Source organism: Trachypithecus francoisi, unplaced genomic scaffold, assembly GCF_009764315.1.
Source record: "Trachypithecus francoisi isolate TF-2019V2 unplaced genomic scaffold, Tfra_2.0 Lachesis_group18, whole genome shotgun sequence".
Classification (NCBI taxonomy): Eukaryota; Metazoa; Chordata; class Mammalia; order Primates; family Cercopithecidae; genus Trachypithecus; species Trachypithecus francoisi.
In genome coordinates this window covers 56,689,176-56,712,234 of record NW_022681463.1, presented here as the reverse complement: position 1 = coordinate 56,712,234, position 23,059 = coordinate 56,689,176, and the positions used below count along the sequence as shown (strand labels likewise).

The following is a 23,059-nucleotide window of genomic DNA, read 5'->3' as shown; positions in this document are numbered from 1 at the left end:
TCTTGCTCTGTCACCCAGGCTGGAGTGCAGTGGCCAGATCTCAGCTCACTGCAAGCTCTGCCTCCCGGGTTCACGCCATTCTCCTATCTCAGCCTCCCGAGTAGCTGGGACTACAGGCGCCGCCACCTCGCCCGGCTAGTTTTTTGTATTTTTAGTAGAGACGGGGTTTCACCATGTTAGCCAGGATGGTCTCGATCTCCTGACCTCGTGATCCGCCCGTCTCGGCCTCCCAAAGTGCTGGGATTACAGGCTTGAGCCACCGCGCCCGGCCGCAAGAAACAATTCTGAACATTTTCCCAATGACTGACTAAGCCTCAAAAAGACAGCTTAGGAAAACGAGTAACATGTAGTTTTTCTTTTCCTAGCCAATTCAGTTCTACTTAGATAAAGCTGGTTACCAACCAATACACATATGAATTAGAGTAATTGTTTTTCTACTCAATTACTACCATTTTTTCTTTTTCACCTTTTTCCTAATTTTCTGTAGCAACACTTTTCCTTTGGTTTGATCAGTTGAACTCAAAAGGTTTGGTACCTAAAATGAGTATCAGCTCTTACTGGAATAGCACTTGGGAAGTACAATTGTAGAAAAGGCAAATGTGTAACCGGGGTGCTTGACAAAGTTAAGCATTCCATTCTCCATAAGACAATGTCTCCCATGTTAATCACTAGGTTAATGGCTGCTCTTGGCTAGATCACATGACCCTGCATGATACTGGAATGCTCCCTGGCGAGGTGTTGTAGAGCTATGTGAACAAATACCCACCCATTTAAGCTTTCAATAAATACAAAGCATTTTAAACAATTTCAGTAGAATACATTAAAAATACAGCATTTCTGTTGGCCTGCTTTGCTTCTTGAGCTGGCTTGGAGTGCTGTTCGTGATATAAAAGACAACTTCTTAATTCAACTCTTTAGTTTTTTTTTTCAGTTTTCTTTAAGGCTATTAATTTTTCTTCTGGCACTGATTTAACTATACTCCTGTATTTATGTAGGAAATATGTGTATTTACATATTTACAAGCATAACTATATGTTCAGGTATAAAAGTTGTATACATGGTACTTTCATTATTCAGCTCTAAATATTTTTTAATTCACCTTATGATTACTTCTTTCCCTATTTTGATTACAGAATATTAGATTTGTTTTGGTTATGGATTTCTAATTCAGTTACGTTGTGATCAGAGAATTTGGACTGAATGATAAATGTATTTTGAAATTTGTAGAGTCTTTATGGCTTGATATGTATTTGTAAATGTCACATGTATGCTTGAGAAGATACTTGTTCCTATTGGGTTTAAAGTTTTGTATAAATTTTCTAGTTTAGGCTTATTATTTTGTAGTCTGTGTTTGATAATTACAAATTCTCAAGACCTTAGGGGCTTAAAATTTTTTTAAATAATTTTTTTTTTATGTTTCTCAGTCTTTGTAGCTTGTTTCCTTGTAAGTCTCATGATAGTTTGTTATGATTTCATTTTTCTTGATCTTTCTCTGTGAGAATCCTGGCCACTTGAATCAGAAGGGATATGTGCTTGTTTCCGCCTTGAGCCAGTGGGGGTGCTACTGACTTACAATGAGTTAAAGTGCTGCCTAAGGTTAATTTTGCACCTTTGCCACCAGCCCAAAGCTGAAAGTCTTAGTTGCAGTGCTGTTACTGCCAGAGGCAAACATACATCTTCTCTGGAGGGAAATGTAGCCCAAATTGGGGTTTACCCTAGATGCGTAAATGGATGACATTGGGAATATTTCTGAAATTTCTAACAATGTATAGTTCTTTTTTATTTTTGTTTTCTTGGGTCTGATACCGTACTTAGAATGGTACAGGGTGTGTGTGACAAATCTGACTTTTTCTCTCTTCCTATCCCACCTCTATTTTTTGATTGATTGGTTGAGATGGAGTTTTGCTCTTTGTTGCCCGGGATGGAGTGCAATGGTGTGATCTCGGCTCACTGCAACCTCTCCCTCCTGAGTTTAAGCGATTCTCCTGCCTCAGCCTCCCAAGTAGCTGGGATTACAGGCGCCTGCCACCACGCCCGGCTATGTTTGTGTTTTTAGTAGAGACAAGGTTTCACATTTCACCACGTTGGTTAGGCCAGTCTCCATCTCCTGATTTCAGGTGATCCGCCCACCTCAGCCCCTCAAAGTGCTGGGATTACAGGCGCCTGCCACCACACCCAGCTACTTTTGTGTTTTTTGTTGTTGTTGTTATTTATTTATTTATTTTATTTATTTTATTTTTTTATTATTATTATACTTTAAGTTCTAGGGTACATGTGCATAACGTGCAGGTTTGTTACATATGTATACTTGTGCCAAGTTGGTGTGCTGCACCCATCAACTCGTCAGCACCCATCAACTCGTCATTTACATCACGTATAACTCCCAATGCAATCCCTCCCCCCTCCCCCCACCGCCCCATGATAGGCCCCGGTGTGTGATGTTCTCCTTCCCAAGTCCAAGTGATTTCATTGTTCAGTTCCCGCCTATGAGTGAGAACATGCGGTGTTTGGTTTTCTGTTCTTGTGATAGTTTGCTAAGAATGATGGTTTCCAGCTGCATCCATGTCCCTACAAAGGACACAAATTCATCCTTTTTTATGGCTGCATAGTATTCCATGGTATATATGTGCCACATTTTCTTAATCCTAGAGACAAGGTTTCACATTTCACCATGTTGGTTAGGCCAGTCTCCATCTCCTAACTTCAGGTGATCTGCCCACCTCAGCCCCCCAAAGTGCTGGGATTACAGGCGTGAGCCTCCACGCCTGGCTTATATTTATTTTTTAAAGTCAAATTATGTTAAAATGATACTAGGAGATGTTTGACAGAGAAAGTAGGTAAAAAAAGAGATAATCATAAATGCTATTTAAAGCTTATCTTTCAGGCTTTTAAAGCAGCTATATGCAGAATTAGTATTTCTTCTTCCAAGGCAGCTTTCTTGAAACATTGCCCTGTTGCCTGGGCCTTAAGGTAAAGATGTGAATAATTTAGTCAAAAACCTCCCTTAAAATAAAAGAATAGATGAAAAAATAAGCTCTAGGATTTCTCCTCTGAAGCCACTGGAAATGCTTTTGGAAGTAGTGGTAGGGTAGAGAAGGAAATGAATTATGGCTTTGTAGATAAAAGAACTATGGAGGATGAAACTATTTCATTTTCTCTTAATTTTAATCTACTTTGCAATAATGATGGAACATTGATTGGAACTGAATCATACTCATATATTCCTTTTGGGTATATGGTTTATTTTTGGGGTTGATGGAGAATGTGATGCTTATGTTGTTAGGTATACAGATTGAGAAATTTTTCTCAAGAGAATTAATAAGATTCAAAAACAGTCCAGGTGTGGTTGCTCACGCCTTAATCCCGGCACTTTGGAAGCCCAAGGTGGGTGGATCACCTGAGGTCCAGAGTTTTGAGACCAGCCTGACCAACATGGCTAAACCTGTCTCTACTAAAAAAGATACAAAAATTGGCCGGGCGCGGTGGCTCACGCCTGTAATCCCAGCACTTTGGGAGGCTGAGACGGGCGGATCACGAGGTCAGGAGATTGAGACCATCCTGGCTAATATGGTGAAACCCCGTCTCTACTAAAAAATACAAAAAGCTAGCCGGGCGAGGTGGCTGGCGCCTGTAGTCCCAGCTACTCGGGAGGCTGAGGCAGGAGAATGGCGTAAACCCGGGAGGCGGAGCTTGCAGTGAACTGAGATCTGGCCACTGCACTCCAGCCCGGGCGACAGAGCGAGACTCCGTCTCAAAAAAAAAAAAAAAGATACAAAAATTAGCTGGGTGTGGTTGCTCACACCTGTAATCCCAGCTACTAGGGAGGCTGAGGAAGGACAATCACTTGAACCTGGGAGGTGGAGGTTACAGGGAGCTGAGATCAAGCCATCGCACTCCAGCCTGGGCGACAGAGTGAGACTCCATCTCAAAAAAAATAATAATAATAAACAAAAAGATTACAAAAATAAATGGCTGGCATGTATTTTCAGGCCAAGTGTCTTAAATGGTTTCTAGAGTTAAGAAAAAAAAATTGTTTTAAGTGTTTATCCATATATGATTATACTGTAGAGAATTAGTCCCCTGTCATCCAAACTTTGGAGAGTCTGATTGATACACAAGAATGTTATTTAGTATGATCAATAAACTAATAAACTAACACAAGCATTTAAATCTGATATTTCATATCAGTTGGTGTGACTAGTTAGGAGTTTAGATGACAGAGGTATTCATCTACCTCGGAAGAAGAAGGAATGATGCCTGGATTAATGCCCTGAGAGAATATTTGTAGCAGATACTTAATATTGTTTATTAGAGTTAGACATGCTTACCTGGAGGTGCAATGATACATCATTCTAAGCCATTAAAATTTTTTAGAGTATTTTCATTTGATTGTTTCTTATACTAATACAAAAGAGAAAATCAGACATTAAAGAAAACTTACGTGATCAAGATTAATCCTTTTTATTATTTTCATTTGAAATTGGTACTTTTTTTTTTTTTTTTACTTTGCAGTTGCTCTTAACAGTAGTTGAAGAAAGATTTTGAAATTAATTCTTGTCTATTTTTGTGGATGTTTTAGATGATTTTTTTTTGAGACACTTTTTTTTTTTTTTTTTTGTCACCTGGGCCAGAGTGCAGTGGCACAATCATGGTTCACGGTAGCCTCCACCTCCCAGGCTCAAGAGATCCTGCCATCTCAGCCTCCCAAGTAGCTGCGACTGCAAGCACACACCACCATGCTTGGCTAATTTTTGTATTTTTTGTAGAGATGGGGTCTCCCTATGTTGCCCAGGCTGGTCTCAAACTCCTGGGTTCAAGAGAGCCACCCACCTCCATCTCCCGAAGTGCTGGGATTACAGATGTAAGTCACCGCACCTGGCCTTAAGATGATTTTAGATTCAGGATTTAGGATCTTAGAACCATAACATTTAAAAAAATTTATTATGTATTTTTTATCTAGATCCATTACTTCCCTATGTTTTAACTACAGAGTATAAGAAACTGAATATTGTAAGCAGAATAATGAAAAAAATCATTATATATATACTGGTTTACTTATAGAATATTTCTGAATTGTGGAACTACTAACTTAAGGCTTGGTGATTCAAATTAAGAAGTGACAAGAGATTCTGTAAAATCTGTGGGTTTCTCAGGAGGATCTAATAAGTAATACCTCCTTTTCTACTTTGCTTTTGAACCAGTTAACAAGAGTAACATATTTGGGCCAAAATAACCTTATTACTGATTAAAATGTATTTTGAAGATGTGGCTTGGGGGACAGCCAAATGGACGCATTAACTGAACCACAGAACATGTAGGCTTGTACACTCACTCATGGAAGTGCCAATCCAGTGAGGAGGCTGAATAAGTGCCCCCTCCCTCATGTTCCCTCGCTAGGCTGGATCTCAAGGGGAAGATGAATGAGGCTGAGACCAATATACAGTATTTTCTTCGCAATCAGGTAACTCATTCCATAAGTGGGTATATTAGTTATCTGAGGCTGCTGTAACAAATTACCACAAACTTAGTGGCTTAAAACAATGGAAATTAATTTTCTCACAGTTTTGTAGGCCAGAAGTTTAAAATTAAAGTGTCAGCAGGGTTGGTTCCTTTTGGAGGCTCTGAGGGAGTATCAGTTCCATGCTTCTCTCCTATCTTTTGGTAGCTGTAGTAGTCCTTGGTCTTTTTTGGCTTGTAGATGCGTAACTTTAATTTCTGCCTTCATTTTCACTTGGTCTTTATACCCTGTCTCTCTGTGTTTGTTTCCCCTTCTCTTCTAAGGACACTCATCATTGGCCTTAGGGCCCACTGTAATTCACAGTGTTCCCATCTCTAGATCCTTACCTTAATTACATCTGAAAAGAGCTTGTCCCCAAATGAGGTCACGTTTATAGGTTCCAGTTGGACTTGTCTTTTGGTGGAGCCACTATTTAACCCACAAAAAGAGGTGGAGAGGCCAGGAGCAGGATTAATTAAATAAGTAAACTGGCTGCTTGCTTGGAAATCAGCATTTGGGGGCAGGTGTTCCTCTCTATCCTTCATTCCCCAGATCTTTGTTCTCATAGTCAACCAGATGTAGGAGATCACCAAAATAGTCCTGTTCCTGCCCTGCATTTGCATCATTGGTATTGTCTTCAATTTGTGTTCCTTTGACAGAATCTTTTAAAGTGATGTCCATTTTGTGAGCATTAGTGGGTGAAACTAGGTAATGTAATACATATGTCCACTTAACTGTGCACAAAGAAAAGGCAGTTTGTCACAACACATTGAAAGCAAACAAGAGAAGGTGTTATGCCAACACCCAGGGGACGTAGAACTCCCAGAATTCCATGAAGATGCCTAGTGACCTGTGTTGTATGGATTGAATAAGGGTGCTGTTGTTTCTCCAGGAATCGAATGCTGGTAAAGTTGGAATTTTTTGGCTACCAAAACAAAGAAAAAACTTGATAATATATAATTTCAGTTTCAATCTTAATTGAATCAAATAAAAACAAATGTTTCCCTCCTACATTTGAATGGAAGTGCGGTGCCTAGGATGCATGAGTCTCATTTTGGACTCTTTTGGAATACATAGGCTTAGACCATCACCAACTGTGTGGTGGGTTTTTTGCAGTGATGAAAGTGGTCTAACTCTGTGCTCTGAGTATATAGAACACTTGAAATATGGCTAGTATGATTGAACAATTTTAAATTTCACTTAATTTTAATTTAAATGCAAATTTAAATAGCTACATGTGGCTGGCGGATTGTATTGGAAAGCATAGGCTAGATATTTGTCAGTGCCTGGACTAAAAATATGGGATACCAAAATAAACAGAATTATGAACTATAATAAGCATAACATGCCTATGATTTAATTAATTAATTTTTATTTATTTATTATACTTCATTATTATTATTATTATACTTTAAGTTCTAGGGTACATGTGCATAATGTGCAGGTTTGTTACATATGTATACGTGTGCCATGTTGGTGTGCTACACCCATCAACTCGTCAGCACCCATCAACTTGTCATTTACATCAGGTAGAACTCCCAATGCAATCCCTCCCCCCTTCTCTGTTTGTCTGTTATTGGTGTATAAGAATGCTTGTGATTTTTGCACCTTAATTTTGTATCCTGAGACTTTGCTGAAGTTGCTTATCAGCTTAAGGAGATTTTGGGCTGACATGATGGAGTTTTCTAAATACACAATCATGTCATCTGCGAACAGGGACAATTTGACTTCTTCTTTTCCTAACTGAATACCCTTGATTTCTTTCTCTTGCCTGATTGCCCTAGCCAGAACTTCCAACACTATGTTGAATAGGAGTGGTGAGAGAGGGCATCCCTGTCTTGTGACAGGGAATTTTTCAAAGGCAGTTTTTCCAGTTTTTGCCCGTTCAGTATGATATTGGCTGTGGGTTTGTCATAAATAGCTCTTATTATTTTGAGACACGTTCCATCAATATCGAATTTATTCAGCGTTTTTAGCATGAAGGGCTGTTGAATTTTGTCAAAAGCCTTTTCTGCATCTATTGAGATAATCATGTGGTTTTTGTCTTTGGTTCTGTTTATATGCTGGATTACATTTATTGATTTGTGTATATTGAACCAGCCTTGCATCCCAGGGATGAAGCCCACTTGATCATGGTGGATAGGCTTTTTGATGTGCTGCTGGATCCGGTTTGCCAGTATTTTATTGAGGATTTTTGCATCGATGTTCATCAGGGATATTGGTCTAAAATTCTCTTTTTTGTTGTGTCTCTGCCAAGCTTTGGTATCAGGATGATGCTGGCCTCATAAAATGAGTTAGGGAGGATTCCCTCTTTTTCTTTTGATGGGAATAGTTTCAGAAGGAATGGTACCAGCTCCTCCTTGTACCTCTGGTAGAGTTCAGCTGTGAATCCATCTGGTCCTGGACTTTTTCTGGTTGGAAGGCTATTAATTATTGCCTCAATTTCAGAGCCTGCTATTGGTCTATTCAGGGATTCAGCTTCTTCCTGGTTTAGTCTTGGGAGAGTGTAAGTGTCCAGGAAATTATCCATTTCTTCTAGATTTTCTAGTTGATTTGCGTAGAGGTGTTTATAGTATTCTCTGATGGTAGTTTGTATTTCTCTGGGGTTGGTGGTGATATCTCCTTTATCATTTTTTATTGCGTCTATTTGATTCCTCTCTCTTTTCTTCTTTATTAGTCTTGCTAGCGGTTGATCAATTTTGTTGATCTTTTCAAAAAACCAACTCCTGAATTCATTGATTTTTTGGAGGGTTTTTTGTGTCCCTATCTCCTTCAGTTCTGTTCTGATCTTAGTTATTTGTTGCCCTCTGCTAGCTTTTGAATGTGTTTGCTCTTGCTTCCCTAGTTCTTTTAATTGTGATGTTAGAGTGTCAATTTTAGATCTTTCCAGCTTTCTCTCATGGGCATTTAGTGCTGTAAATTTCCCTCTACACACTGCTTTAAATGTGTCCCAGAGATTCTGGTATGTTGTATCTTTGTTCTCATTGGTTTCAAATAAATCTTTATTTCTGCCTTCATTTCGTTATGTACCCAGTAGTCATTCAGGAGCAGGTTATTCAGTTTCCATGTAGTTGAGCAGTTTTGATTGAGTTTCTTAGTCCTGAGTTCTAGTTTGATTGCACTGTGGTCTGAGAGACAGTTTGTTATAATTTCTGTTCTTGTACATTTGCTGAGGAGTGCTTTACTTCCAATTATGTGATCAATTTTGGAATAAGTGTGATGTGATGCTGAGAAGAATGTATATTCTGTTGATTTGGGGTGGAGAGTTCTGTAGGTGTCTATTAGGTCTGCTTGCTGCAGACATGAGTTCAATTCCTGGATATCCTGGCTAACTTTCTGTCTTGTTGATCTGTCTAATGTTGACAGTGGAGTGTTGAAGTCTCCCATTATTATTGTATGGGAGTCTAAGTCTCTTTGTAAGTCTCTAAGGACTTCTTTATGAATCTGGGTGCTCCTGTGTTGGGTGCATATATATTTAGGAGAGTTAGCTCTTCCTGTTGAATTGATCCCTTTGCCATTATGTAATGGCCTTCTTTGTCTCTTTTGATCTTTGATGGTTTAACGTCTGTTTTATCAGAGACTAGGATTGCAACCCCTGCTTTTTTTTGTTCTCCATTTGCTTGGTAGATCTTCCTCCATCCCTTTATTTTGAGCCTATGTATGTCTCTGCATGTGAGATGGGTCTCCTGAATACAGCAAACTGATGGATCTTGACTCTTTATCCAGTTTGCCAGTCTGTGTCTTTTAATTGGACCATTTAGTCCATTTACATTTAAGGTTAATATTGTTATGTGTGAACTTGATCCTGCCATTATGATATTAACTGGTCATTTTGCTCGTTAGTTGATGCAGTTTCTTCCTAGCCTCGATGAATTTTACATCTTGGCATGTTTTTGCAATGGCTGGTACCGGTTGTTCCTTTCCATGTTTAGGGCTTCCTTCAGGGTCTCTTGTAAGGCAGGCCTGGTGGTGACAAAATCTCTAAGCATTTGCTTCTCTGTAAAGGATTTTATTTCTCCTTCACTGATGAAACTTAGTTTGGCTGGATATGAAATTCTGGGTTGAAAATTCTTTTCTTTAAGAACGTTGAATATTGGCCCCCACTCTCTTCTGGCTTGTAGAGTTTCTGCCGAGAGATCTGCTGTTAGTCTGATGGGCTTCCCTTTGTGGGTAACCCGACCTTTCTCTCTGGCTGCCCTTAAGATTTTTTCCTTCATTTCAACTTTGGTGAATCCGGCAATTATGTGTCTTGGAGTTGCTCTTCTCAAGGAATATCTTTGTGGCATTCTCTGTATTTCCTGAATTTGAATGTTGGCCTGCCCTACTAGGTTGGGGAAGTTCTCCTGGATGATATCCTGAAGAGTGTTTTCCAACTTGGTTCCATTTTCCCTCTCACTTTCAGGCACCCCAGTCAGACATAGATTTGGTCTTTTTACATAATCCCATACTTCTTGCAGGCTTTGTTCATTTCTTTTTCTTCTTTTTTCTTTAGATTTCTCTTCTTGTTTCATTTCATTCATTTGATCTTCAATCGCTGATACTCTTTCTTCCAGTTGATCGAGTTGGTTACTGAAGCTTGTGCATTTGTCACGTATTTCTCGTGTCATGGTTTTCATCTCTTTCAGTTAGTTTATGGCCTTCTCTGCATTAATTATTCTAGTTATCAATTCTTCCACTCTTTTTTCAAGATTTTTAGTTTCTTTGCGCTGGGTACGTAATTCCTCCTTTAGCTCTGAGAAGTTTGATGGACTGAAGCCTTCTTCTCTCATCTCGTCAAAGTCATTCTCCGTCCAGCTTTGATGCCTTGCTGGCGATGGGCTGCGCTCCTTTGCAGAGGGAGATGCGCTCTTATTTTTTGAATTTCCAGGTTTTCTGCCCTGCTTTTTCCCCATTTTTGTGGTTTTATCTGCCCCTGGTCTTTGATGATGCTGACGTACTGATGGGGTTTTGGTGTGGGTGTCCTTCCTGTTTGTTAGTTTTCCTTCTAACAGTCAGGATCCTCAGCTGTAGGTCTGTTTGAGATTGCTTAAAGTCCACTCCAGATCCTGTTTGCCTGGGTATCAGCAGCAGAGGCTGCAGAAGATAGAATATTGCTGAACAGCGAGTGTACCTGTCTGATTCTTGCTTTGGAAGCTTCCTCTCAGGGGTGTATTCCACCGTGTGAGGTGTGGGGAGTTGGTCTGCCCCTAGTGGGGGATGTCTCCCAGTTAGGCTACTCAGGGGTCAGGGACCCACTTGAGCAGGCAGTCCGTCTGTTCTCAGATCTCAGCCTCCGTGTTGGGAGATCCACTGCTCTCTTCAAAGCTGTCAGAGTCGTTTGCGTCTGCAGAGGTTTCTGCTGCTTTTGTTGTTGTTGTTGTTGTTGTTGTTGTTTAGCTGTGTCCTGTCCCCAGAGGTGGAGTCTACAGAGACAGGCAGGCCTCCTTGAGCTGCTGTGAGCTCCACCCAGTTCGAGCTTCCCAGGGGTTTGTTTACCTACTTAAGCCTCAGCAATGGCGGGCACCCCTCCCCCAGCCTCGCTGCTGCCTTGCAGTTAGATCGCAGACTGCTGTGCTAGCAATGAAGGAGGCTCCGTGGGCGTGGGACCCTCCCGGCCAGGTGTGGGATATAATCTCCTGGTGTGCCCGTTTGCTAGGACCCTTGGTAAAGCACAGTACTGGGGTGGGAGTTACCCGATTTTCCAGGTGTTGTGTGTCTCAGTTCCCCTGGCTAGGAAAAGGGATTCCTTTCCCCCTTGAGCTTCCCAGGTGAGGCGATGCCTCGCCCTGCTTCAGCTCTCGCTGTTCGGGCTGCAGCAGCTGACCAGCACCGATTGTCCGGCACTCCCCAGTGAGATGAACCCAGTAACCTCAGTTGAAAATGCAGAAATCACTTGTCTTCTGTGTCGCTCACGCTGGGAGCTGGAGACTGGAGCTATTCCTATTTGACCATCTTGCTCCGCCCCTGCCTATGATTTAATTTAAATGTCCTTATTTTAATGACATTAACAAAAGCCAAAGAAAAAGTTCATCCTGAATTAGCAGCTTATCTATACTTGTTAAGAGTTTCAGACTTGCTTCAACTTGAAATTTTTTTTCTTAAGTGAAAATTAGGTGAAATTTTTTATTCTCTTTTCTAATTATATTCTCTAGGCCTAAATTTATAACAACAAAATTATTAATTTTTTGGCAAAATACTGGTTAATATGGAATAGAAAATTTTCAACTTGGGAACATGCTTGCTCAGGAAATGTAGTATAAATATTTGTCAATCATTTCACATTTATCTTTGCTGAAAATATAAAGTAATATGCACAGGAATATTTTACTTAAAAGCCTAATTCTAAAACAGCCTTTTTCCCCTGAGGTATGATACTACTTAAAGATGTAGAAGCTGTCACTTTAGTTAAATTTATTTTTCAGACACATAAGCAGATTTTACTGTTGTTTCTCAACTTTGCTCAATTTTTTTTTATCTTTGAAATTTGGCCAACACATATAATACAGCATTAGATTTAATATTGAGGTTAAATTAAAATGTTTATTTTAAAAAGGAAAATGTGAAAATATGTCAATTACAACTCATACTTCTTGAACCTTTTATGGTTTTGGTGGTATTGTATGCTTCATGTATACCAAAAGAGGGAGCACTTTAAACTTGATTTGTGAACAGAAAACATTCTTTTGTTGTTGTTGTTGTTGTTGTTTTGAGATGGAGTCTCGCTCTGTCATCCAGGCTGCAGTGCAATGGCTTGATCTCGGCTCACTGCAACTTCCACTTCCCGGATTCAAGTGATTCTGCTGCCTCAGCCTCTTGAGTAGCTGGGATTACAGGTGCATGCCACCATACCCGGCTAATTTTTGTATTTTTAGTAGAGACGGATTCACCATGTTGGCCCAGCTGGTCACAGGCTCCTGACCTCAAGTAATCCACTTGCCTTGGCCTCCCAAAGTGCTGGGTTTATAGGCGTGAGCTACTACACCTGGTCCAGAAAGCATTCTTTTGGACTGCTGCCATAAATTTGATTCCCTTAAAAAAACTGCAAAGTTCTTTATTTTCAAAATATCCCTTAATGTAAAAGGAGGGAGAAGCTGGATTTATGTGTACGATTTAGATTGCATAAGACTAACAACATCAATAAATATACCTTTCATGCAGAAATATAACTGTTTTCCTAGGGTTTTCTTTTCTCATTACCTTCTGAAAATGAGTTCAGAATTATTTTAAAAAAATGTTCTTCAGGAGACCTTTTTGAAGTTTTCTCTTTCAATACCAAAACAAAGAAAAAACTTGATAATATATAATTTCAGTTTCAATCTTAATTGAAGTTATTATAAATCATAAAGCATGACTGTTACGGAAAAGAGAAACACTATAAATGAAAACACAGCCCTGAATAGAGTTTCATGACTAGAAAGTGATTTTTATTCTTTTCTGTTTTGACAGCTCGAAGGTCCATGTGTTTTGCAAATTCAAAAAATTCGCAATGTTGCTGCACCAAAGGATAACGAAGAATCTCAGGCTGCACCAAGGATGCTGCGATTGCAGATGACTGATGGTCATATAAGTTGCACAGCAGTAGAATTTAGTTACATGTCAAAAATAAGGTGATTGGCACTTTCTTTTGTGTATTTGTTACAGAATATTGAAGGTGCTATTCAATTGGAATGATTTAAGAATTTTGAAAAGGAGGAATGGACCCTTAATTGTGTGTTACAGCTTTTCAGATGAAATTATAGAGCTTTTGTGCATTTCTGCTTCATCTGTATAAAAATAGTTAAGAATATATGGCCAGGCACGGTGGCTCAAGCCTGTAATCCCAGCACTTTGGGAGGCCAAGGCAGGTGGATCACCTGAGGTCAGGAGTTCAAGACCAGCCTGGCCAACATGGTGAAACCCCGTCTCTACAAAATATAAGAATTAGCCATGCATGGTGGCAGGTACGTAATCCCAGCTACTTGGGAGGCTGAGGTGGGAGAATAGCTTGAACCTGGTAGGCGGAGGTTGCAGTGAGCTGAGATCATACCTTTGCACTCCAGCCTAGGTGACAGGGCGGGACTCTGTCTCAAATATATATATATAAAATAAAATAAAAATAAAAAAATAAGTAGTTACATTCTTGATCGAATGTTAATTATAAAAACAAATTTATGGTGTTCTTGCATGAAAGTAATCTTTTCAGTTTTGTCACATACTTTAGGTCACTCAATTGTTTAGAACAAACAGAATTTTAAAAAATATGGTTTCATCCTTGACAGTTCAGTAGCTAGCTAACTGTGTGTATAATAGTGTGTCCATCACACTGTTTAATGTTCTTGCAGAGTTTTATAGGCTAATGAATTTTCCTAGGGAATTACTGAAATCAGGGAGGTATGTGACTGACTTTAGTCATTTCCTAGGAAATCATTGGGAATGATTTTCCAAATCCTTCATTTGGTTATTTTAATAAACTTTTAGAGCCATGCCCAGTGGAATGGAGGAAAGCAATGAGAAGTAAGGGAAAGTGTCCCCTCTATTCTTGGTATTTCCATTTGGCCATTCTGAGCTCTTTTCTGAGGTGGAAACTTTCACTAGACATTTGCAGCCCTCCTCCCACCTGCCTTTTTTGGTGTTCTTTGTCATTTTATATGCTCAGCTTTGCAGCTCGGGCTCCTCTGAGCTTTTTCACTTAATATAAACTCCTATACCATACTTTTCTCTTGAGCAGGCATTTATCAGGTGTTCTAGCCCTTTAATCCCGTGCTGAAGGTACAAAGGCAAATGAGGTTTAGATTTCAGCCTCTTAGTAGCTCATATGCCAATGAAGTAGGCACATAGGCATACAAATATTGTAAGAAATATGTAAACTGAAAGGACTAAGAGTCTCGAAAATTACTTCTGCCTGGGGTAACCAGGAGTGGGGTTAAAATATGAGTAGGTATTTTAAGGTGCAGGGAGGGAATAGTACATGCAGAGACACAGTGTTTTGACAACAGAAAGAGTGAGAAGTTACATTTGCTGGAGCTTAAGTGATTTAGAATAGTAGGTATGTGAGAGAAAATGTGGTAGGTTGAGGCCTTGTATGATCTTTTCAGTGATTTCCCTTCTTTTTTCCTCTTTCATCTGGTGTCTGCCTCTGGTAAATGAGGCAGGGCCCTTCCTCAGAAGATATATGTTTGTCTAAAATGTTGATTTCTCTACACACAGGGAGATTTGTTGACTTTGTGATTATGTTGTCTTCTTTTTGAAGAATAGGATTCCTACTTTTGTGTAGAAACAGCTTTTCAAATTCCTATGTCAAATTCAGTCACACACCTTGCAAGGGAACCTCACAGATGACTCAGAAGAAAGACTTGCCGCGTAATGGCTCATTCTCCGATTTTATGGCTGTATATTTCTCTAAGGAATGAAAACACAAGGTCAGCCCTGAGTGTAGGGCACTGCTCAATCTGCCCAATGTGTCTACTGTCATCCCTTGTTGAATTTATTGCAACTTGACAACTGAAAAAATTATCGTCATATGCTCTTCACTCATCATTAAAGCAGCTTTTTTTTTTTTTTCTTTCAATGAAGTAAGATTAAAGGAACCTTCGGGTACCAATGAAAATATTAACTAAACCAAAATATACTTTCTAAATAAGAATTAATTATGGTTCTGAAGGTAATAGTAAAAATTGTGTTAAAATTTTAGTCCCTGAGTAAAAAGAACAAAGCTGGAGATATCACGTTACCTGATTTCAAATTACACTAGAAATCTATAGTAACCAAAACAGCATGGTACTGGCATAAAAACAGACACACAGACCAATGGGAGAGAATAGAGAACCCAGAAATAAATCCGCATACTTACAGCCAACTCATTTTCAACAAAGGCATCAAAAACATACATTGGCAAAAGGATAGTCTCTTTAATAAATGCTGCTGGGAAAACTAGATAACCATATGTAGAATAATGAAATTCCCATCTCTCACCATATACAAAAATCAACTTAAATGTGGCTGGGCATGGTGACTCATGCCTGTAATCCCAGCATTTTGGGAGGTCAAGGCAGGTGGATCACCTGAGGTCAGGAGTTCAAGACCAGCTGCGCCAACATGGTGAAAAATGGTGGTGCACACCTGTAATCCCAGCTACTTGGGAGGCCGAAGCAGGAGAATTACTTGAACCCAGGAGGCAGAGTTTGCAGTGAGCTGAGATCACACCATTGCACTCCAGTGTGTGTGACAAGAGCAAAATTCCAGCTCAAAAAAAAAAAAAAAAAAAAGACTTAAATATAAGATCTAAAACTATGAAATTACTAGAAGAAAACATTGGGGAAATGCTTCAAGACATTGGTCTGGGCAATAATTTTTTGGGTAAGACCTCAAAAACATAGGCAACATAAGTAAAAATAGACAATTGGGATTATATCAAACAAAAAGCTTCTGCACAGCAGTGGAAACAATGAACAAAGTGAGGAGACTACCTACAGAATGGGAGAAAATATTTGCAAACTATCCATTTGACAAGGATATTAATATCCAGAATATATAAGGAGCTCAAATAATAGCAATAAAACAAAAACAAAAACAAAATCCAATTAAATTTGATAAAAGATCTGAATAGACATTTCTCAAAAGAAGACATACACATGGCCAACAGGCATATGAAAAAATGCTCAGCATCACTACAGTGAGAAATTATCTCACACAGTTAGAATGCCTATTATTAAAAAGACAGAAAATAACTGCTATAGTTTGGATATTTGACCTTCCAAACCCTCTATTGGAATTTGATCCCCGGTGTTGGAGGTGGGGCCTAGTGCGAAGTATTTAGGTCATGGAGGGGCAGAGCCCTCATCAGTGGCTTGGTGCCATCCTTGCAGTGAGTGAGTTCTTTTTTTATTACTTCCTGTGGGAGCTGGTTGTTACAAAGAGCCTGGCACCTGCCTCTTCTCTCTTTTGCTTGCTCTTGTCATGTGATCTGCATATACCCCTTTGCCTTCTGCCATGAGTGGAAGCAACCTGAAACACTCACCAGAATTGGATGCTGATGCCATGCTGCTTGTACAGCCTGCAGAACTATGAGCCAAATAAACCTTTCTTTATAAATTACCCAGCCTCAGGTATTCCTTTATAGCAACACAAATAGACTAAGACAATAGCAAATGCTGTTGAGGATGCAGAGAAAGAGGAATGCTCAAAGACCACTGATTGGAATGTAAATTAGTACAACCACCATGGAAAACAGTATGGCGGCTCCTAAGGAAACTAAAAATGGAAATAGCATTTGACATAGCAGTCTGACTGCTGGGTATGTATTCACAAGAAAGGAAGTCAGCATATTGAGGAAACATCTGCACTCCCATTTTCTTTGCAGCACTATTCACAATACCCAAGATAATGGATTCAACCTAAGTGTGCATCATTGGTTGAAGGATAAAGAAAATGTGATATGTATATATATGTATGTAGATAATGGAATATTATTCCACCATAAAAAGAGTGAAATCTTGTCATTTGCAACAATAGGGATAGAACTGGAGAGCATTGTATTAAATGAAATAAACCAGGTACAGAAAGACAAATATTGCATGATTTGTCATGTGGGAAGTAAAAAAACCTGATCTCCTGCAGACAGTAAAATGGCAGCCAGGAAGGATAGTGGAGAGTGGATGATAAGGAGGGGTTGGTTTATGGGTACAAAAATACAGTTAGATAGACGGAATAAGATTTAGTGTTCAGTGGCATAATAGGGTGACTATAGTTAACAGTAATTTATTGAATATTTCAAAATAATTAGAAGAGTAGATTCGTAATGTTCTCAGCAAAGATAAATGTTTGATATAATAGATATCTCATTTACCCTGATTTGATCATTACACATTGTATATATGTGTCAAAATATCACATGTACCCCCACAATATGTATAATTACGATATCAACACAAATAAAAATTTAGCCCCTATTTTCTTTTGTGGGAATGGAACTTGAATTTAATCTGGTAAGACTATCAATTGTTTCAATGAAATTGTAAGTCCAGCTTCAAATAACTTGACTACATAGGTCTTAGGTAAAATCTAACTCATTAGCAATTTCTTTGGAGGTAAAGAGTACAGTAGCCTGGTGTCCTTGGTGCTTATTTTTATTTATCCCTGTACCTTGACTATAAAAGTTATGAAAATCTGAATTTGCTGATTGTCTGGAATTAGGAACCCTTCACTATTGTAATTGTATTCAGCTGTTGCTGATCTTGAAGGCTAATAGATGGTTCTAAGTTTACTTCATTTATCACCACAGAACTCTCTACTTAGGTTAGGTTAGGCAAGGCTGTTTATGACCATTCATTTTGTCAACTGTGATTGATCACTAAAAATGATTGAGCTTGGGGCCCTCAAAATAATTTTTCATGGCTTTATTGAGATAGCATTGATGTATAAAAATTGTATATATACAAGATGTACAGAATAATTTTTAATATGTAACCTACCTTACTCTTTATGGGCTCTTTGAAGCTTTAAAATCAGACATCCTCTATTTCTTCTTGTTAATAATTATTTTATTAATTATTTTTCTCTAAAAAAGTCCAGTGATGTTAGCATTCTCACTGATTGGCCTTTGAATATATTAGCATGTGGTGAATTTTATGAGATTTTAAGATGTGAACAATGCAAAGTCATTTCAGAATAATTTTCTAATTTATCCTAAGTATTTACTTTAGAATTACTATTTGCAGTACTTCTTGCTGTATGTGAGAAGAGATGGGTGGGGCTTGGTGTATATGCTTTTATTTTAGAACAGACCTAAGTGACAAAATAGATTTCTTTCCCTGTTTTCCTTTGCCAAAGGTTAAGAGGATAAACATTTTGTCTCTGATTTTCTGTAAGACGAGCCATGGTGTAATGTTTGCCCTAAATTTGATACTATTAGCCTACTATAGAAATGTTCTTTTAAAGTTAGTGTATAAATAGCTTAAAATTAGCATATAAAAATTCTTTTAAAGTTAGTGCATAAATAACTTTCATTTGATTTTTGACTTGATGGATAACAAAAAAAGCATTTTGTGTGAATCACTATGGCTCATATAGATGTTAAATTTTTAGGTTTATTACTCATCAGAGATCTTCTGTATTGAAATTCAACTTTGTAACAAACAAACAGTATTTTTTGCTGTGCACAGCTAAAGCTCAGAGGAAAAAATGTCAAATCTTATAATAGTTGAAAAAGTATTTTATATTTTTATTCTATTTATCATGTCTTTATCACAAGTTAGTGACATGTGGTTATTGTCCACCTTTTTTTTTTTTTTTTCTTTTGCAAGTGAAAACTAAAGCTCATTTCTTTGTCATTGAGATAGAAAATGACAATATGGCCAGATGCAGTGGTTCTTGCCTATAATCCTATAGCACTTTGGGAGGCTGAGGCAGGTGGATCACCTGAGGTGGTGAGTTGGAGACCAGCCTGGCCAACATAGTGAAACCCTGTCTCTCCTAAAAATACAAAAAATAGCTGGTCTTGGTGGTACATGCCTATAATCCCAGCTACTCGAGAGGCTGAGACAGGAGAATCACTTGAACCCGGGAGACAGAGGTTTCAGTGAGCTGAGATTGTGCCACTGCCCACTGCACTTGAGGAGCTTGGGCAACAGTGGGAGGCTCTGTCTTTAAAAAAAAAAAAATCTTGTTCCTAGTCTTCTAACTTCCTCTCTGGTGGTGTATTCATATGATATAGTCAGCCTCCTGAAAAATTAGTTTTGGTGTTAGTTCATTTTGAAGAACCTGATTGGGTCACAATATGAGACTGAATTCCAGTTTTGGGAAAGAGTGTCAATTTTTTTTTTTTTTTAATTTCAATGTACATATGTAGGATGTACAGATTTGTTACATAGGTAATATGTGCCATGGTGGTTTTCTGCACCTATCAACCCATCACCTAGCTATTAAGCCCAGCATGCATTAGCTATTTTTCCTAATGCTCTCCCTCCCACTACCCCACCCCTCGACAGGCCCCAGTGTGTGTCATTCCCCTCTCTGTGTCCATGTGTTCTCAGCTTCAATATGTTTTTAACACTTTTCTCTTTGTTTTAGCCTGAACACACCACCTGGAACTAAAGTTAAGCTCTCAGGCATTGTTGACATAAAAAATGGATTCCTGCTCTTGAATGACTCTAACACTACAGTTCTTGGTGGTGAAGTGGAACACCTTATTGAGAAATGGGAGTTACAGAGAGTAAGTGTAAACTATGGCTTGAACTTTTGAAACATTACACTCTTTTTTATTGCATTAAAGAGCTCTTTCAAAAATGAGTAAAATTAGTTCTTTGTGTCAGAGTTGAATAGAATGGAACGTGATTATCTTTAGAGAAACTATCTTTGTCTAAGCGTATTGTTTCTCTAAAGTAGATATACTTTTTCAGTATTTGTTACATTTTATTCCTTATGTTTAAACATTCTTTCCTGACAAGTTACAAAACTGTCAAGATACCAGTTATAAGCTATATACAATTTATTTGTGTATAATTCTTTCTGCAAAAAACAAAAGTGTGCATATATATGAATATATATATACCTGTCTTATCTACAGACACACATACGTGCAAGTAAAAGTAAGTTAGAATTTCACTATAATGGAGTTCTTGTTGTGCTTGACTTCCTAGTCTCATTAGTTGATATTTTCCCTCATTTATATTAACAATATCTTCATCCTTACAGTCATGTAGGTTATCTTGTAATCGTTCCTCTACTTTGCTTCCAACAACCATTTCTGTTGATCCATTGCCGTCAAATCTCATATCACTTCCTTGCTCTTCAGTTCTTATTATTACTGTAGTTTAGGTCTTTAGTGTCTCTTGCCTGGACTGCTGTAGTAGCCTTTTGACTGTCTATCCACATATCCTTTCTCCATCTTCTAATTTATTTTATGTACTTTCACCAGGTTTTCTTCCTTCAGCATAGTTGAGATGCTTTTATTTCAAATGCCTTAATTTGAGATCGAACGCCATTTATAATCTAGCCCTAGTTCGTTTACGTTTAATTTTCAACTTTCTAAATTCTTCCATGTAGATCTTGTTGTAGCCAAATGGAGTTGCTTCGTCTTTCTTTGATTCTCTATGATTTCCTCAGTTATACATTTTTAATAAAACGTTTTTCCACTTTTACGTTATTCATCTTGTTTTTTCTCTCCTGATCCCCGCATAGCCAAATCATCCCTGTGCTTTTAGACCCAGATCAAATGATTGCTTCTTCTCAAGGTGAAGTACTTGTTTCCTTATTGAATTCTTTAAGCATTTTATTATTTTTAACAGTGTATTGCTTTTTACCTAGCAGTAAAATTATGTTCATTTCTCATCTCCTTTAACAGATAGTATGCTTTTGAGGCTAGAATTTTTGTTTGTATCATCTTTCTTAAGTTTTGCACGTATTTGTTAGATGTGTAGATGTAACACCATGTGTAGATACGGTGTTGGGGTCTTGCGTCTGTATCTCATGTTACCCTCCCAGTAGTTTTTATAAGGGCTGTTAAATAACTTACTTTATGATTAGACAGGTGATGGATCTGAGCACAATCCAAGACCATTTTTTTTCTATTATACCAGAGCAGCCTTTTCGTGATCTCCAAAGCGGTAGCACTGAACTTTACATGTAATAGGCATCATAAAAAATACTCATGGTATAAATGAATTACAAAGCACATAAAAATATTTGTGGAATGAATGAATTGTAAAACTGATTACTCCTTGAGCTGAAATGTATTCTTGTGACACCCTCAAATCTTGCCTGTTTTGTAAAGTCAGCCAAGGGCCTAAGCAATATTTCAAGCTTTTGGTATTTTATGATACACTATTCTCCTGTTTTCTGAGTTGGAAAGTGCCTGTGTTTGGGAGGTAAATAGATAAGGACATTAGGCACATTTTTATTCCTTAGTACTAATTTCTTATGATATGAATATGCTGTGACTTGGGCTGCTGTACTATGCAATATAAAGTAATGTTCCACAACTGCATTGTTTAATTGAAAATGTCACAAAAAAGTAATTCAGAAGTAGCTTTATAGTTTTACATAAACAGCCAAGTTTGTGAACTTTTTCCTAGAGAAACTTCACCCATTTCATGGGATCTTTTCGTATGCTGATATAATTGTATTTTTTTAATCAGTAGAGAGTTTTTAAAGTGTGGTAAAATGCTCTTAAGTCTAATACCTTATATAATTTTCTCACAACCCAGTCCCATAGCCAGGACCACTTTGCTAACAACTGTAAACATTCGTAGGAACCTTCTCACCAACACACACACACACACACACACACACACACACACACACGTGCACGCAGAGTTTAGTAGTTTGATAGTTGCCCTTGAAATGTTTAATTATATATCTCCGCACTTGACTTCCTGCAAGTCACATTAGTATTTCTTATTAGGGAGTGATAAAAATTTACATTTAAAATCGTTTAAAAACATTTTGATATGATTATAGTTCTTTATGGTAGCCACAGCAATGTAGGAAACAGGGAAAGTGCAGTTACTTGAGCAGCTGGCAGTGATATACATAGAAATTATAAACCATAAAGCTAATGTTGGAAGTGAAGAAACACTAAACCTTCAGTAAACTATATGCAGGCATTGTAACTGTAGCAAGTTGGTACCAGATGTAATTTACAAAATGCTATAGGTTTATAAGTTTTAGTGCCCCCAAACTATAGATTAAAAAAAAATTTTTTATTGTGGCAAAGTATACGTAACATAAAATTTAACATTTTTAACTTAACATTAACTTAACTTTAACATTTTTAACTTAACATAAAACTTAACTATTTTTTAAGTGTAAATTTCAGTGGCATTAGGAATATTCACATTGTTGCACAGTTGTTACCAACATCTACCTCCCTAACTTTTTCATCTTCTCAAACTTAAACTCTGTACCCATTAAACAGTAACTCTGCATTCCTTCCTCCTCTCAGTCTCGGGCAACTACCATTCTACTTTCTGTCTCTGAATTTGACTAAGTAACTCATATGTGTGGAATCATACAGTATGTATCTTTTTTGTGCCTGGCTTATTTCACTTAGCATAGTATTTTCAATGTTCATCTATGTTGCAGCGTGTGTCAGAATTTCCTTCCTTTTTAAGGTTGGATAGTACTCTATTGTATATCTATACCATCTTTTGTTCAGTTATCCATCAATGGACATTAGGGTTGTTTTCACTTTTTAACTCTTATGAATAATGCTGTTATGAACATGGGTATACAAATATCTCTTTGAGGCCCAGCTTTCAATTCTTGTGTGTGATCTAGAAATGAGATTGCTGGACCATATAATTGTATTTTTAATTTTTTGAAGAATTGCCATACTGTTTTATATTTACTTTACACTCATTTCCACCAGGATTGTATAAGGGTTCTAGTTTTTTACATCCTCACCAATGGTTGATATTTTGTGTCTTTTTGATAGTAGCCATTCTAACATGGGTAAAATAGAATATCATTGTAGTTTTTTTTTTTTTTTTTTCTTTTTTTGATATGGAGCCTTGCCCAGGTTGGAGTACAATGGCGCGATTTCGGTTTATGCAACCTCTGCCTCCCAGGTTCAAGCGATTCTCCTGTCTCAGCCTCCCAAGTAGCTGG

General features: G+C 38.0%; 1 protein-coding gene across 4 annotated transcripts in view; it reads left to right on the top strand.

Moving 5' to 3' along the window:
• Nucleotides 1-23,059, top strand: part of TDRD3 (tudor domain containing 3) — a 186,540-nt gene that overhangs the window by 53,156 nt on the left and 110,325 nt on the right. For all 4 annotated transcript variants that reach the window (XM_033177599.1, XM_033177596.1, XM_033177595.1 and 1 more), the window contains exons 4-5: nt 12,923-13,083; nt 19,523-19,664. In XM_033177599.1, the coding sequence (XP_033033490.1) occupies nt 13,010-13,083; nt 19,523-19,664 (216 nt within the window). In that variant the 5' untranslated portion in view covers nt 12,923-13,009. The remainder of the gene's footprint in view (nt 1-12,922; nt 13,084-19,522; nt 19,665-23,059) is intronic.